The 15908-nt window shown below is 43.8% G+C and overlaps 2 protein-coding genes across 3 annotated transcripts in view; one reads left to right on the top strand and one right to left on the bottom strand.

Annotated features, from left to right (window-relative positions):
* Window positions 1–8029: 8029 nt before the first annotated feature.
* On the bottom strand, window positions 8030–10459 carry LOC146964713 (U3 small nucleolar RNA-associated protein 14 homolog A). Its single transcript, XM_085765449.1, has one exon. The coding sequence runs from the start codon at window positions 10391–10393 to the stop codon at window positions 8048–8050; it is 2346 nt and encodes a 781-aa protein (XP_085621575.1). The 5' UTR covers window positions 10394–10459; the 3' UTR covers window positions 8030–8047.
* Window positions 10460–11046: 587 nt separating this feature from the next.
* Window positions 11047–15908, top strand: part of ccdc93 (CCC complex scaffolding subunit CCDC93) — a 28954-nt gene continuing 24092 nt past the window's right edge. For both annotated transcript variants that reach the window (XM_085766142.1, XM_085766141.1), the window contains exons 1-6: window positions 11047–11146; window positions 11576–11689; window positions 11845–11939; window positions 12967–13078; window positions 13312–13410; window positions 14978–15034. In XM_085766142.1, coding sequence (XP_085622268.1) covers window positions 11066–11146; window positions 11576–11689; window positions 11845–11939; window positions 12967–13078; window positions 13312–13410; window positions 14978–15034 — 558 coding nt within the window. In that variant the 5' untranslated portion in view covers window positions 11047–11065. The remainder of the gene's footprint in view (window positions 11147–11575; window positions 11690–11844; window positions 11940–12966; window positions 13079–13311; window positions 13411–14977; window positions 15035–15908) is intronic.

Genomic DNA, 15908 nt, shown 5'->3' with positions numbered 1-15908 from the left:
ATCAATTGGTCCTCGTGCTACGTCACCACATTCACGCGCATCCCTTGGCTGCACACACAGCCCTTCATGCCGTTCTCTCCCCTCATTGGATAACACTTGTATCCCACAAGGAAAATTTTCTCCTCGGGTTACAGCAGAGCAGAGTGACGGAGAGACTCGTGTTTAGGCTGAAATACTTCATGTAAGTGATTGCTGACGGAAAATAGGACTATTTAGGACTTATATTAACAAAAACATTCCACTGATATCTGCTTTAACTTTATCACATAGATGAGGTTCATAAACATATTAGGGATTCCATGAAACAGCTGTTGCTGTGACAATGTCAAACAAACCAAGACAAAAAAAAACAAAGAAGAAATGAAGAATAAAAAAGTTCAAGTTAAAAGATCGAAACAATGTATCTAGTAAATAAATTATTCAACGTCTTGTTGAGAAAGAAATACATTAATCCTGGATACAGGCACAGCACTACACTGAAAAAGAGCTCAACTGGTTTACACCAAACTTAGTGTAAATCAGCCAAGAATCGGCATATTTTGATGCTGACCTGCAGGTTAGGGACGGATACAGGATACTGACAGAGATTTTTAGATTTTTCTCCATTTCACTGAGTTTAATTATGTTTATATTTTGATACAAAGAAATCAGACATGTGGTACTGAAAGTTATGAATGTGTTGCCTACAGTTTGCTGGGACTGTTCAGGGCCTTTCCAGGTGAGACTATGTTGCACTTAGCTGTGTACTGGACCAACTGCAAATTTTAAGGCTGCAGCTATGAGGACACCAAGGTCCTCTATCCTCTACAGTATAATATACTTCCAGGTGGCTGTAGAGTTATGACATAGACTTGTGTCAGCATTGTGGTGTGGCAAACATCTTTTCCTTTCATTTCCAAAAGAAATTAAACTCATAAGAGAGCTCTGGTGTCCAAATGATAGCAGGTCTAAATAAAGTAAATGTGGTAAATGAAAAATAACCAGACAATGCCTTTACTCTCAACCAGCTCAGAACTTGACTGCATTGCAGAATTAAAGAAATTACAAGTACATAACTTATATGAAATAACTCAAGATAAACAGTAGCATATCTTCTTAAATAAATACCATTAACTGTAACAGACAATGTAACAGACTAGATAATAAATCACTATTCTGTAACCCTAATGCTCACACAATGTCCTAATTGGTCAGTCGCATTCAGTGATATAGGCTGCACGTTTATCTAACTATATAGTTCATTCACTTTAGTTTATTGTCATGATTCAACATGTCAAATATGAAGGAACCTAAAGGCTTAAGGCATTGATAGGACTCCACACTCACCACTTTTACCAATTATGTGGACTGTCATAGAGACAATAAGACACTGGACTAGTGTCCACAAAGGATGCATACAAGTCATCATTCCTCCTCAGCTGCTCAGTTTACAACCTGGTTCATCTGGTCCCTGTGGTGAAAGAACATCAACAACCACTAAGTATGTGAAGACATGATCAGAGGAGACCAGTGTGGCACTAAGGGACTGTTTCAAAACAATCAACTGGGAAATGTTGCATGGCCCACATGGTGAGGACATTGACAGTTTGACCCACTGCATCACAGACTGCATTAACCATGGATGACATTGTGCTGACCACCTGTGTGGGTGGGGCGCTTCCAGAGCCTCACCACGTAGAGTGTGTTCCATGTCAGCTCAGTCTCTCAGTCGCAGCTGCCTGGGTTTGAATCCCGCTTAAGACCCTTTGTTGCATATCGTCCCCTCTTTCCTTGTCCCACCTTGAGGACCCTGGAAGCTCCACTTCAGGAGACTGTCAGAGCTCTGAGCTGCTCCTTCTGCAGGATTCTTCCTTCATCTCACCAACTGTCAGACTCTTCAACAGCCACTAATGCAGCTTTGTTGTTATGTCACTGTCACTTCTACACATCTGTATATTTCTGTGCAGTAATATTACTCTCTGGTGCTATATTCTCTCTCATTTAAGTATTCTAATTTCCCCATTAAAGTATGAGTAATTAGAATTAGAATTAGAATTAGAATTAGAAAAACTTTATTGTCCCGCCAAGGCAGGAAATTCATCTTTGGTCTCACTTATAGATAGATAAATAGACATATAAATTATAAATTATAAAGGAGCCCTTAGATCTTTTTCTTTGCAAGAGGAACTCTATAATGCCGCCCTGAGGGAAGTTATTAATAATAATAATAATAATAATAATAATAAAAATAATAAGTGTAGTGGCAGATCTGTATCCTGCTGCTCCAGAAGGGGGGGTCCTGAACATGGCTCATCATCAGTTTCAGGAGCTGCATATTCAGATTTTTGAGTTCATTTTTTTTTATTTAAAAATATTAAGTTTGCAGGTTCTGCACACCATCCTACCCACAGCCTCATGGGATACTCTCTTAAACCCAGTAATTACAGTAATAAAGGAACTCTGAGGAGAGTATGGGCGCTTTCAATTAGCTGTCAGCGAGCAACCGCAGGTAGAGTTCATCATCTTGCCTCTACCAAATACTAAGGGCCATTTCATCAGACCACTGAATCCTGCTGTCAGCTCTTTCAGTATAAATGTGAGTGATGGCATGTGCAGGGCGGTGGGTGTGGATGGGCTGGGGCCTCATCGTAAATGTCATCCCCATTGGACCATTGCATGTCCCAGCTCCAAAATAATAGGCCCTGTGACCTCTCTGTTGTCTATAATTAACCTCTTAACCCCCTCCCTCCCTGCCTCATCCACCAATCCCCAGACCGCAATGATGTGAGGGAAGCCTCCAACCTCAGCCCATGACTGTCTCTCAGACAGAAAATGGGAAAAGCTTGTGGGAGCAACAAAAGAAAATGGCTGCTGCTCTGCTATGTCACATGTTTGGGATGACCTCAGTGCTCCGTACTTTGATGAGAAAGTTATTCTAAAATTCACTTTTATCCATATTCATCCATAGTGTGACATATCCAGTAGTCAGGGTCATAAAGGGACCTGGATATGTGAACTACTTTTTTGTCTGAGAAACTATTTCAAAAATACTAATTCCAATTTTATCTGAAATGTAAATTTGATTTCAATTTTGTACATTATAGCAACCTCCACCCACAGGGCATGAAAGGGAAACAAGGAGATCCCTCTAACAATGAACGTCTGACATGCTCTCTCTGTCTCTGTGTGTGTCGACATGCTTGGAATCTGCATTAACAGCACCTCTGCCTTCTCTCGAACAGCAGGGGAATAGCCAGCTTTGGACAGTCGAGCTCGGCTGAAAACAAAAAAGAGAAATGAGGTGTAAAAGACAGACTCCCTGAGCAGGCAAACTGACATTTACCACAACAATGAAACATTTAGAGAGCAAATCATGGCAGTACTGGTTGTCGACTAAATAACAACCAAACACAATGGAAAGTCAAATGATCCCTAATGGCTGGAGCTGACACCTGAACATAATGACATTTCGAGGATGCATATGCAGCCAATTCCAGAATAAACAGACGACAAGAAAATGAGACATGGAATGAGAGAGTGTTTCTCTGTCTCTGGGAGGAGAGGCATCTCCCACCTCCAGGCGATTTGGGGAGAGAGGACTTATTTGTGCTCTATCATTGTCTGCAGATTCTTCAGACTATGAGGAGAAAATGCAAATGCCCGCAGAACCATGGATGCCATGCCAGCATGTGTGTGGCATATTGAATAATAATGACAAAGTGGACTATGTCCCATGTGAGCAAGCCTGTGGAACAATGATTACAGATTGGTCAGTGTGTCCTTAGCAACACAAGGGACTCTGATTGTAATGCTAATCAAAGCGTGCATTGAAATATATCTGTACTTGCAAGGCAGGAGGAAATAAGATGGAGTATCCCAGTCAGGCTGTAATTGTATAATGAAGCTCTGTTTATTTTGATATTTTAGTCCACAGGAATTCACACAGTGGCTTTGGGCAACCTTAACCTCTTCCGCCACCTGCTGGCCAAGCTGATAGCAGGCTTATTCATTCATTCAGACTTGTTTTTGTTGTAGGACGTTTTGAAGTAATTACTGTCCGCCAGGCATAAAATGTTGATGTATGAGCTCAACTTTATTTTGCATTATTGAATTCCTTTTGTGATATGGAGAGTCTGTTAACGGTGCTGGATCATACAGGCACAAGCTAATCCAGTCTCCAGTCATACACATTAAACATCCAGGGGGATTCATCATGGGTTCCAGTTTCACAACCCCCCCCACCCCCCCCACCCCTCCCCTTCTTCCCCAGGGTCTCCTCTTTGAATGCTCTTTATTGTCATTCTGAAGAGAGGAACAAGAAGGAGAGCTGAGGCACAGTGATGCTCAGCTGCACACTCCATGTAGGTTAATGGAAGGGAGGAGAGTCAGAGCTCCGCTAGCCTCTTATTGGCTGCCCGGCAATGTACAGCTTCTCCGCAGCACAACCTGTCACTGTTAATCAGGAGCCATCTCTTAACAGCCAGCCAGGGCAATCGGAGAGGTGAGCACATTGCTATTCAGGACGAAACAGATGATAAATCATTTGTACATAATTAGTGCTCTGCAAGGTTACAACTGACACGTATTTTCATCTTAATTAGGAGGGAAATTTGTTCCATTAATTTAATTTGGTGCGCATGAGCAGCTCTACACCTAACTAAGTTAATCTTACACCTGTCACGGAAGGAATGGTGCTGGGCCTCTGATTACAGCAGGAAATGGGAAAGAGTCCTCTGCTCGGCTGTTTCATGCTGTTGGACTGTGGTGGAGCAGCAGAGGGAAAAGAAGCTGCAGGGTTGAACATCACTGCTGTGTGGGGGAGGCAATTAAACTTCTGCTCTGCAGGACGATGAATACAGAATTATTAAGGCTGAGTAACAACAAAGTATGGGACTGGTTTCACAAAGTTTAGGTGTATGTTTAGGCGTTGCTATTGGTTCAATCTTTTGTTCAAAGATCAGTGTTATGTTTCCTCCACAAACATCTGACACTGTACCTCCAGGCTGATTCAGTAGACAACAACAAAAAACAGGAAAACATGGCCCAAATGTCATGATTTATTTGTGTTTTTTATTGTTTCACTCTTTGCTGAATTTCCAAAGTACAACTTCTTTGTAACTCTTAAATTCATCCTAAGAAAAGATTTTCTGTTGGCTAAAATGGAGCTCAGCAATTGATTGTGGTTCACCACTCAGCCATCTTTATTTTGAACACATGTTTTAATTTACACAGGCATACACTAAATTCCTTGGATGAATTTAGAATCAGTCTCTGATTATTTGGTTTAAGACTCTGTTAAAGTCTGTCTTTGTGAAAGCAGCCTCTGGCCAGAAGGAAAAAAAAACACCTATGAAGCTATGCTCCCTAAGTCTAGAGCAAATATTTAAGATCCTCTCATGAATGGGCCTGGTGGAGAAAAACTTGTTTCATCACGGGGGCTGTAGAGCCCTCATACCACTGGCTGTCTGATTTACAACCACAGCACCCTTCATATATTTGTGTGAGAATCACTGTCTGATCTGGTTGCAGTCCAGCAGGCAGGAGGAAGTTCAAGGACTAGGTCTCTGTTCAGTGCTGAGAGCTGTATGAAGCTGTAGTAATTGCTCCAAAGAGGAGGTTCGATAGAGAGGAAGGCAGAGAATGACTGATTTAGTAACTATAAGGTTTCTAATGGAATTCTCCACTGCCTCTCGGGCACTAAAGCTGACAACCATTACCTGAACTGATGCATAGTCCATTATAGCATCCCCCTCTGTAATAGAGTGTCTATCATGTGAAATACAGAGATGTCAGGTGCCAAAGCATGCACTTTCACCCATGTGTGAAGGTTTAACCCAACTGTAATGGCTTTTCTCTTAGACTCTGCTGCATGGCCCAACAAGTGTACTGAAAATCATCAGAGAGAGAGAGTGGGAGCGAGTCACGCACAAACCAGAAAAATGCTGCTTTAAACTTCAGCAGCAGACCACAACAGATCACTGCAGACCACTGTAGACCACCGAGGACCAGCACACCGGCCACACAGCAGGCTGTAGCCACAAAAAAACATTCAAATCAGTTTCAGTGAATGTTTTTATGAACATCACTATTTCGGAACTAACTGTAATGAAAGAAAACATCACCTGTAATCCTGTGATCCAAAGAGTACAGTAAAAGGCAAAGTGCAGCTGGGGCACACACTGCCCAGATATGACCTACAACTATGATACACATGATCAGTGAAACCAGTGCAGTGCTGTTCCAAAAATTTCATTTGGTGTATGGATTATTTAAAAAGTTGATGTAATTATCTTTTAATCAGTTTACTGATGAAGAACAAGTAGTTTTCAGCTAAGTATGTTACTGTCATTTTTTTGGTAACAGAACCAGAACGACAAACATTAACAGCATCAGTCTCTTTGTATTGTTTTCATTGTTTTTATTACCTTATTTTATCCCTTACTGTCTACACATGTTTTTGTATGTTGTTGAGTTTTCAACATTTTTTCAGTTTTATTGAATTTCTCTTGTCGGTTTATTACTGCTGTTTATGATTTCATTAAACGCTGTTTAACACACACCAACTGGACTGTGAGGCCTTGAAAATCAACTGTACACACATTTCTTACGTAAGTAAAGTTAAGTACTTTCTCTTGAGTACTGCACCTACGTATATTAACCCAATATCTGTACTTCGCTTCAAGTGCAATTAAGTCTCCTAACTTTCATGAGGAATTTGATTAAAAAACAAACAAAAAAAACACACAATATTTCTCAGATCAGATAGTGTTCACCAGAAATTTCAATAAATATGCAACCAGACAATCAAGATATGATTATGATTTACTGGCACCTAAACCAAGAACAAACTTTTTTAAATATACTGTAACATACAGAGCCATTATAGGATGGAACACATTACCTAATAATATCACATATATTAATACAAAACACATTTTTTAAAAGGTAGTAGAAGACTATTTAAATAAATTGAAAATTCAATGTGTAAGAAATATATAACGTATAATAATTTATTATAGGAATGTATTTGTGGGTTGAACTGTTGTGGTATTGTAATGTGATGTATGATGTATTCTTTGTACCTAATAATATATTTTAGATTAGACAGTTTGCTGTTTGTGTATATGATGACGAGGTGTTACAGTGATCTGTAACAGTGAAGAATGTGAGTTCACAAACTTCAGTTTCATCTCTTTCAGAAACATGGGATTGTAACTTTGTACTTTTACTACCTGGCTATGAATTACTCTTACTCTGAAGCAGCATTTAGTCAGCCAATGAATTTTTTTTTTTTTTTTTAAAGTAGCCTATATTTTTTGGCTTTTCATGCCTTTATTCGATAGGACAGTTGAGAGTGTGACAGGAAATGGGAGGCAGAGATGGGGGGAATGACATGCAGGATAGGGCCGTCCGACGCGGGACTCGAACCGGGGCCGCCCGCAGCGAGGACTATAGCCTCAACACATGGGGCGGGTGCTCTACCAACTGAGCTAAACACCGCCCCATCAGCCAATGAATTTTGGCATTAAAAAAAACACCACACACACTGATGAACACAGAAGAAAAGCCAGCTCCTCCACTGTCAGTGTGCTAATGATGCCATGTTAAATTACCATGAGGCAGAAGACTCTTCACCAGAGACCGTGGTTATTTTGTTGTTGATACATTACTTACATGCATTTAAGTGACATGTGTAGGATCAGCTTTGAAGTTACCTGCTCTGAAATCTGTTCATTTGGTTTTGCTAGCTCTGCAGCACATGAGCTGTATGACAGCAGCAGTGCACTGTTCAACACAAACTGAAATGACTGTTACAGTGTATCTGGCAGGTGATGCAGCGGTGCACTGAAGGCATAACAGAGAGAGAGCATCGATATCTTTAAACCCACAGGTGGAATTTATTTAAAGTCTTCAACACTTTGATATATTTAACACATTTCAATATCAAATATAGGCTACAACATGAAAGAAATTCAGAAAGTAACCAGTCCTGAAAAAAAAAAGAGTTGATCAAACAGATGATCGGACACTGAAACACACAAGTCCACACACCGGCTGCTTGTTCTCATCAGTTCAATTTGATTTTTTTCTCTGATTCCACATGAGGTTTCCGCCCGGCCGCGGCCTTCTGGTGTTTCATCAGCTCCTCCTGGGCCATGGGCGGGATGACGGCCCCCAGCTGGGTGAGCACCCGGGGCCGGGTCATCTTCCTGACGGTGCGCTCCGTGTTCCAGGTCCGGCCCGTGGGAGCCGACACGCTGCTCTCAAACTGGAGCTGGTTCTGGAAGGGGAAGGGCAGCGTGCTGACCTGGTGGAGGCTGACCGAGCTGCTCCTCTTCTCCGACAGGATGACACTGGGCAGCTGCTGGTCCTTCCTGGGCGGACCCGGGGCCGTCTTAATCCTGAATCTCCTGCGTTTGTTGCGGGAGAGTTTGAGTCCCGACCCTCCCCACTCCCCCCACCCGGGCAACGTCAGGTCCACCGTCTTGGGCTTCCCCGTCTCTTCCTGCTTCCTCTTGTCCTTCAGGAAGTCCGAGACCACGTCGTCGCCGGCGAAGGCTTCTCTGATGAGCCCGATCTGGTCCAGCTTTTCGTCCTCTGCATCTTGGACCGTGGGAGCGAGTGAGACACGGATGACTTTTGTCTCTTTAGTGAGAACTTGCTGCAGCTCGATCCCTCTCTTCCTCTTCCTGGTTTTGCCTGTGGCTTGAGGTTGTGGGTTTTCTGTGGCAGAGGGCGGCTGGGGCTGAACCGGTTCTTGTTCTTGTTCAGTAGACATGTCCTCCTGACTGAGGAGGTCCACGTCCTCCAGGGACCTGATCCTCAACAGGCCTTCGTCCAGCTGAGCTGAGGTGTCCGCCGTCTCCGTCTCAGCGTCCCGCCGGGCGTCTGAAAGTCCTCGCATGAGGTTTGTGAACTCTGACAGCTCCTGCTCCTCTTTGTCTGAAGCTCCACTCTCCTCCTCCTCTTCCTCCTCTTTCTTCTCCTCCTCCTCCTCTTCATCATCCAAACATATCACAGGTTCTGTGTCAGCCGTCTGAACCTGACGCTGTTTCCTCTTGTTGTCAAACTCTCTGAGGAGCGCCTCCTCCTGTGTTTCCTCCACAGCCTCCTCCTCCTCCTCCTCCTCCTCCTCAGCTCCTGCCGTCCCCTCTGCTGTCACATCCAGCGGGACACTTGTCTCTGCGGGCTCTGAGGACAGCTTGCCTCTCATCCAAGGATTTGCAGAATCCAGCCCTTGTTCTGCAGCATTCACAAAATCAGGCATCAGCTCTTCATCGCCCCCCTCCTCTTCCTCCTCCACCTCTTCCTCATTGTTCAGTGATGTCACCAGTTTCTGGGTCAGGTCTTTGTTCACCTCCAGCTGCTGCTGCATGGCTTTGCGAGCCCCCTCGTCGTACTTGGCCATGATGGCCTTGGACTTGGCCCACTTGCCGCTGTTCTGGTGCTTGAGGGACATGCGCTCCTGCATGCGGCCCAGCTCCATCTTGTTGAGCTGCTCTAAAGCAGCAGCCGGGTCCGTCTTCACCATCTCATCAAACTGCTTCAGGAACTCTTTCCGCTTGGCCTTGTTCTGCACTCGGTGGTATTTCTTGCTCTTGATCTTCCTCTCTCTGCGGGTCTTGGCCTCGTAGTAGGACTGCAGGGCTCGGGCTTTCTGCAGCTCTGCTCTCCGGCTCTTGGCCTCCTCCAGGCTCATGGCCCTCAGGGAGGCCTCCTCGGCGGGGGTCAGGATGGGGTCGTGGATGGGCTCCTTGTTGGCAGACAGGAGGGCAAAGACCTCCTGCTCCAGCGGGGTGTGGGCCTTCCAGCCCGTCACCACCCTCTCCACGGGTCTGGGACCAGCGGGCTCCTGGTTCAGAGGGAAGACCAGCTGCTCGGCCCTCTGGTTCTGTTTGATGACGGCTTTCCACCGGGACACCTCTGAGGCTGCTTTCTGGAAGGCCACGTCTCTCTGGATGCGCTCTGTCTCCTGCCTGCTGAGTGGACAGTCCACGGCCTTGCTGCTCTGCTGCAGGGACTGCAGCTGCTTCCTGGTCTTGGCGTTTTTGTCTATGGTCTGGATCAGGTCTGACAGGGCCACTTTGTCGCCCTCGCCCTCCACGTTGATGGTGAACTCGGACATCTGGACGGCCGCCTCCGACCTCTCCCCCAGTCTCCTCTTCCTCTTCCCCCCCAGGCCGCTGATGGCCTCCAGCAGCTTTTGGCGTTTTCGTTCATTCTTGTCCTCGTCTTCCTCCTCCTCCTCCTCCTCACCGGCGATGTTTTCGTCTGCTTCATTCAACTGCTCTTCCTCCTCCTCCTCCTCCTCCTCCAGCAGCTCCGGCCTCATCGTGCTCTCCTCCTCGGTGGTCGTGGAGCGTTTCTTCTTTCTGCTCACCACCTTCCTGCTTTTCTTTGATACTTTCGCCATGCTGAAGTAAACACTACCCGGAGCTGACTGACTGCTGCTGGGACACACGTGTGCCGTAAACAGAGCCGCTGCCGTAAAGTAGTCGCTCCAGTGTGAGACGAAATTGTCGTAAAACTTCCTCTTTAGCTCAGCAGTCATTTACCGCCACCAACTGGCCGCTCCATGACTGTGTGTGAAATGTGAAATGCCACTTTTGTTGAAAAATGACTGGAGATGCAAAAATGTAAAAAAGGACATTAACATGAACTGCTCTTTCTGTAATTTACACCAAGAAACAGTTGTTCATTTGTTCTGGCTTTGCTCTTACACGAAAAAACAATGGGCAGACCTTAGCATTACTGACTCTTTCACTATCTTATTTTACTTTGGGAAAATGTTGTTTTTGGTTTCCATAATTACCCAAATAAGGAAAATAATAATATTTTAATAAATCTGTTTTTATTTCTTGCAAAATGTCATATTCATTAAAGTAAATTTTCTAAGAAATCCACTTATTTATTTTTTTTTTTTTCAAAAATAAATGGAAAATCAGCAAATGAAAAGGCGATTAAAACTATAGACTTTTGAACCAGACTTGAGCCGGGACCGGAGCTCTGTTGTCTTTTTGTCAGTCTCTTCAGAGTCATATGATCCCGGTCATGTGACCTGTCATCAACAACCCTTCATGTCAACATGGCGACGTCTGTTTTCCACAGAGTGAGAACTGGGTCGAAGATCGGCGCCCAGTACGACCAGGAGGGAAACCTGATCCAGGTACAGGACGCTTAGACCGGTTCTAACAGAGCAGGAAGGATTTTTATTATAAAATAGTTTCTATGTGTGAAGAGACCAAAGGATGGTCATGGCTAACGGTGGAGGCTAGCTGCTAACGGACGAAAACTGAACAGGCTCATCCCACCTTAGAAAGACCTGCTCCTGTAGCTTCGCTCCTCTGTTGTCTGCATGTAGATGATGATTGACATCCCTGATGAGGATCACAGGACAGGGACAGGGACAGGGCGATCCCTCACCCCGCCCTCTGTCTCTCACCCTCAGGTTTCTGCTCCTGTTTCTTCCTGAGAGTTTCTCCTCAGTGAATGTGAGGGTCTAAGGACAGAGGATGTTGTTGTGATGCCATGTGAAGACCTTTGAGACAAACTGTTTGTAAAAACGGGCTATAAATAAAATTGCCTTGTCTTCCAGGTGGAAACTAGAGAGGATGAGGAGCAGAGCGTTAAGCTGGCGGAGATCTTGGAGCTGCTGCTGGCAGCCGGGTACTTCAGAGCCAGGATCAAAGGACTGACTCCTTTTGATAAGGTACCCTACCCTGTACTGGTCCCACCTGGGTCCAGGAAACCACCCTGATCCAGTCCCCACTGCTCAGAGAACCTCTGACCCTCTCTGAGCTCATTCCATTCACTGTTCCCTCCAGCCTGTCTTAGCTTTCATCCCGTGTCTCCTCCCCTCCTCAGGTGGTGGGGGGTATGGCCTGGTGCATCACCACATGTAACTTTGACATCGACGTGGATCTTCTCTTTCAAGAGAACTCAACCATCGGTCAGAAGATGTGAGTGTGTGGTTACCCTGTTAGCTGCAACTGATGGCTCAGAACGGCTTCTGTTTCTATTTCTCTTCTTATGATCTGGTCCACCTGACGGTCAGGGATCAGTGTTACTGAGTAGGCTAGGGGTTTCACACATGAAACAGATCATTTACTAGGAGATTTTATATGCATCATTTTGATTAAAGGAGCTATTCGTAAGTTTTGCCATTGCCACTAACATTGGTATTAGCAGCTGCATACTTACCAGTCTAGAAGAAGCATTTGAGTTCAATGTTAATCCATCTCTCTATCATGTCAGCCAGCCCTGGTCTGACACTACACTTCACACAGCCTCCAGTCTGTCCTGATGACATAGGACAGGTCGTATTATGACCTGTTATACAGGCCACAACCAGATCAGGTTGTCATGGGACAATCAAAATTGAACATAAATCATTTTAAAAACATTGATTGTGACTTTATAGTAACTTAATTTTCATACTTTCAGACACTTTTTCAGTCCATTTTGTTTTCAGCCTTTTTGTGTATGGTGCACGAAGAGGTAAAGAAACACTTTAACTTTGTAGGAACCCTAATGTTTTTGTAAAATTTGAGACCAAATCATAAAGACTGGTAAAAGGCAAAGTGTTTTTCCATTGAAACTTTAAACTGTGCAGAAATATTGAAGCAATAACTTGAACTGAAACAACCCAATCTGTGCAGAAATGAGGCGTTGGCATTGAGAAAGAAAGAAAGAAAGAAAGAAGAAAAAGGAGAGAGAGGGGGTAGAAAGAAAAACGGAAATAAAAAGACATAGATAGATAGATAGATAGATAGATAGATAGATAGATAGATAGATAGATAGATAGATAGATAGATAGATAGATAGATAGATAGATAATACATGTTTTATTACATAAATCATTGTACAGGTCTGGTGACCAGCAACAATCCCAGCAGATCCCCAACACTCAACAGTTTAAAAAGATTTAGTTTTTAATATGCACACTGGGAAAGCAGTGTGTCATGCGTATTTTCTGTCTCACTGCAGAGCCCTGACAGAAAAAATAGTTTCTGTCCTACCAAAGATGAAGTGTCCTCATCGTCTGGAACCTCATCAAATCCAAGGGCTGGATTTTATCCACATTTTTCCTGTCATACAAGTAAGAGAAGCAACACTAAACACCCATTTCACATTTGTTTGTCAAATCTGTGATTTCCACCTTTGCTTATGGTGAGATTTCAGTAGTGGCTCATTAACGTGTTCATTGATGTGCTGTTTTGCACATGAACAACAGGGCTGCTGCTTCGGTGCTCACAGAGACACTTTCCCGTCCCGTTGTTGTTGTCTGTTATTGTTCTTGTGACTGAGCAGCTTTGTGGTTTCTTTTGCTAGTGGCTGGTGAAGCGAGCCATCGAGACAAGGGAAGAGATGGGTGACTATGTGAGGGCGTACTCCATTTCTCAGTTCCAGAAGACCCACAGCCTCCCAGAGGTAAGGACACCTGTCACAGAGCCAGAGCGTGGCTGTGGTGGCTGCTGGCCTGACATCCAGGAAGTCAGATACATTTCCATTTAATATAATGAACACAGCTCTTTACTGTTCAGTGGGTGCAGCCTCAGTAACTGACCCAAACACAACTTTTTGAACATGAACCTTTCTGATTAAAGGGACAACGAGGAGTTTCTCCAGCGGCAGAACGAAAAATTCCGCGACATAAAAAAGTCTCATATTAATGTGGATGAATCTACGTTACCCACACTTGTTAATGGGCCCATTTTCGATAAATATATCGTTTTGTCTCTATGGTTATTTTATTATTATTAGTGGTGGAGGAAATGCTGGGCGAGCCGACCAGCGTTTCTTTACTTTTGGTTTCGTGACGAGTCATGAGAATAACGCCGCCGAATCGTCGTTTATGGTCGGAACTACGACAGTATGTGATCGTCTTCCAACCTCTGACTTTAATTCTTGATGAATGAAAACATGAGTCTGTCTTGCGCCGGTCAAAGAATTTCACGGTGCGCGGAGGCTCATAAATGTAGTGTGAAAACACTTCGCTTTTCCAAAACTCCTCGTTGTCCGTTTAACAATAAAAATAGACAAGGTAAAATATAAGAGTCATACTGAGTGTGATATGTTTTTGATTTACAGTACTGTGCAAAGTTTAGGCAGGTGTGGAAAAAAAGCTGAATGCTTTCAAAGATGGAAATGTTAATTTTTTTTTCATCAATTAACAAAATGCAGTGAATAAAGAGACAAAAATCCTAAATCAAATCAATATTTGGTGTGACAACCCTTTGCCTTCAAAACAGCATCAGTTCTTCTAGGTAGGTACACCTGCAAACAGTTTTTGAAGGACCTTTTTCCAAATATCTTGGAGCTCCTCAGATCCTTCTGTCTCTACATGTAATCCCAGACAGACTGGATGATATTGAGCTCAGGGCCACACCATCAAATCCAGGACTTCCAGGACTTGTTGTTCTTCTTTATGCTGATGATAGTTCTAAATGGATAAGCATTCTAACTTAACAGCATTTTTTCACGCCTGCCTAAAACTTTTGCACAGTACTGTACTTCCCACACATCCAATGGAAGCACATCCAGTCCTCCATTGGGTGGTAATTGCCTGAGGAGCTGCCACAGCCAAAGACTCCGGCAGCCAAGATGCGCACGGGAGCGCTACAGTGCGTCCTTTCTGCCTGAGGCCATCAGACTTTATAACACATATGTAGTCTCCAGACCTGGGCAGTCTAGCTGACCATATTTTTAATGAATGATTGTTGTGTGTGTGTGTGCCGGGAGTATTTATCTGTCTATTTTTATATTGTGTATTTGTTTTTATTGTTGTGTGCCGCTGGGACAAACAAATTTCCCTCCTTCGGGATTAATAAAGTGAATTGAATTGAATTGAATTGAATTGAATTGAATTGAATTGAATTGAATTGAATTGAATTGAATTGAATTGAATTGAATTGAATTGAATTGGTGGTTCTACATCTCTCTGTATTAATGGTCCTTGAAAGCAGAGCTGGTGTTGACAGGAAACCTTGTCTTCTAGGACGAGGACTTTCTTCAGAGGAAAGACCAGGCTGTGAAGGCAGTTCTGGACGTACTGGTGAGTGGATGCTTCATCTCAAAGTAGTCAGACCTCTTCACTCTTTGCAGTTAATTTTTTTAATAGATAACTGATCTCTGATCAAGATCCATCCTTATGCCTTTCATGGATCCCACAGGAGGGAGAGGGATGTCTAGATTTATTACCTCACTCTCACTTGATGGCTATGATGACCCTAATACCAGATGAGTTGAATACATTTGCAAACATTTATATGAGTGTGCACTAGGGATGTCACAATTACTTGTTTTCACAATTAACTGTGGTATTAAAAGCCCCAATTAAAGCAGAAGTAAGCGATATTTTTGTGTTAATATACGTCTTAAATAGTTATATCTTCCGACAGCAATCACTTACATAGAGTGTTTGGACCGAAACACGGGTCTGTCAGTCACTCTGCTCTGCTCTGAGCCGAGGAGAAAACTTTTCTCGTATCCTACAAGTTTTATCCAATGAGGAGAGAGAACGGCATGAAGGGCTGTGTGTGCAGCCAAGGGATGCGAGTGAATGTGGTGACGTAGGGACGAGGACTGTTATGGTGCGTTCAAGGCAGCCCGTAACTCGTGTTTTTCCGACCTGTGAAGTCGTACCAGTTCGATCTGGTACGAGTTCACGGGTCAGAAGTTATGAGTGGCCGTTATAGTGACTTTCACAGGTAAAACAGGTCGGAAAAACACGAGTGGGTTGCCTGGAACGCTACAAAGTCGTAAGTTGTGACTTGAAGCTGTAATTTACGGTTTCAAAAGCCTGCCTGGAACGCAGCATTAGCCAAAACGACCGGATCGCTTACTTCTGCTTTAATTAATCATAAAGATTCTTAAATACCATCACTTCCGAAAAAAGATTATGTCGGAACCATATCAGCAGATGTGCA

The sequence above is a fragment of the Trachurus japonicus genome, chromosome 21 (genome assembly GCF_045865225.1).
Source record: "Trachurus japonicus isolate A0001 chromosome 21, Traja_1.0".
NCBI lineage: Eukaryota > Metazoa > Chordata > Actinopteri > Carangiformes > Carangidae > Trachurus > Trachurus japonicus.
This window is presented reverse-complemented; position numbering and strand designations above follow the sequence as displayed.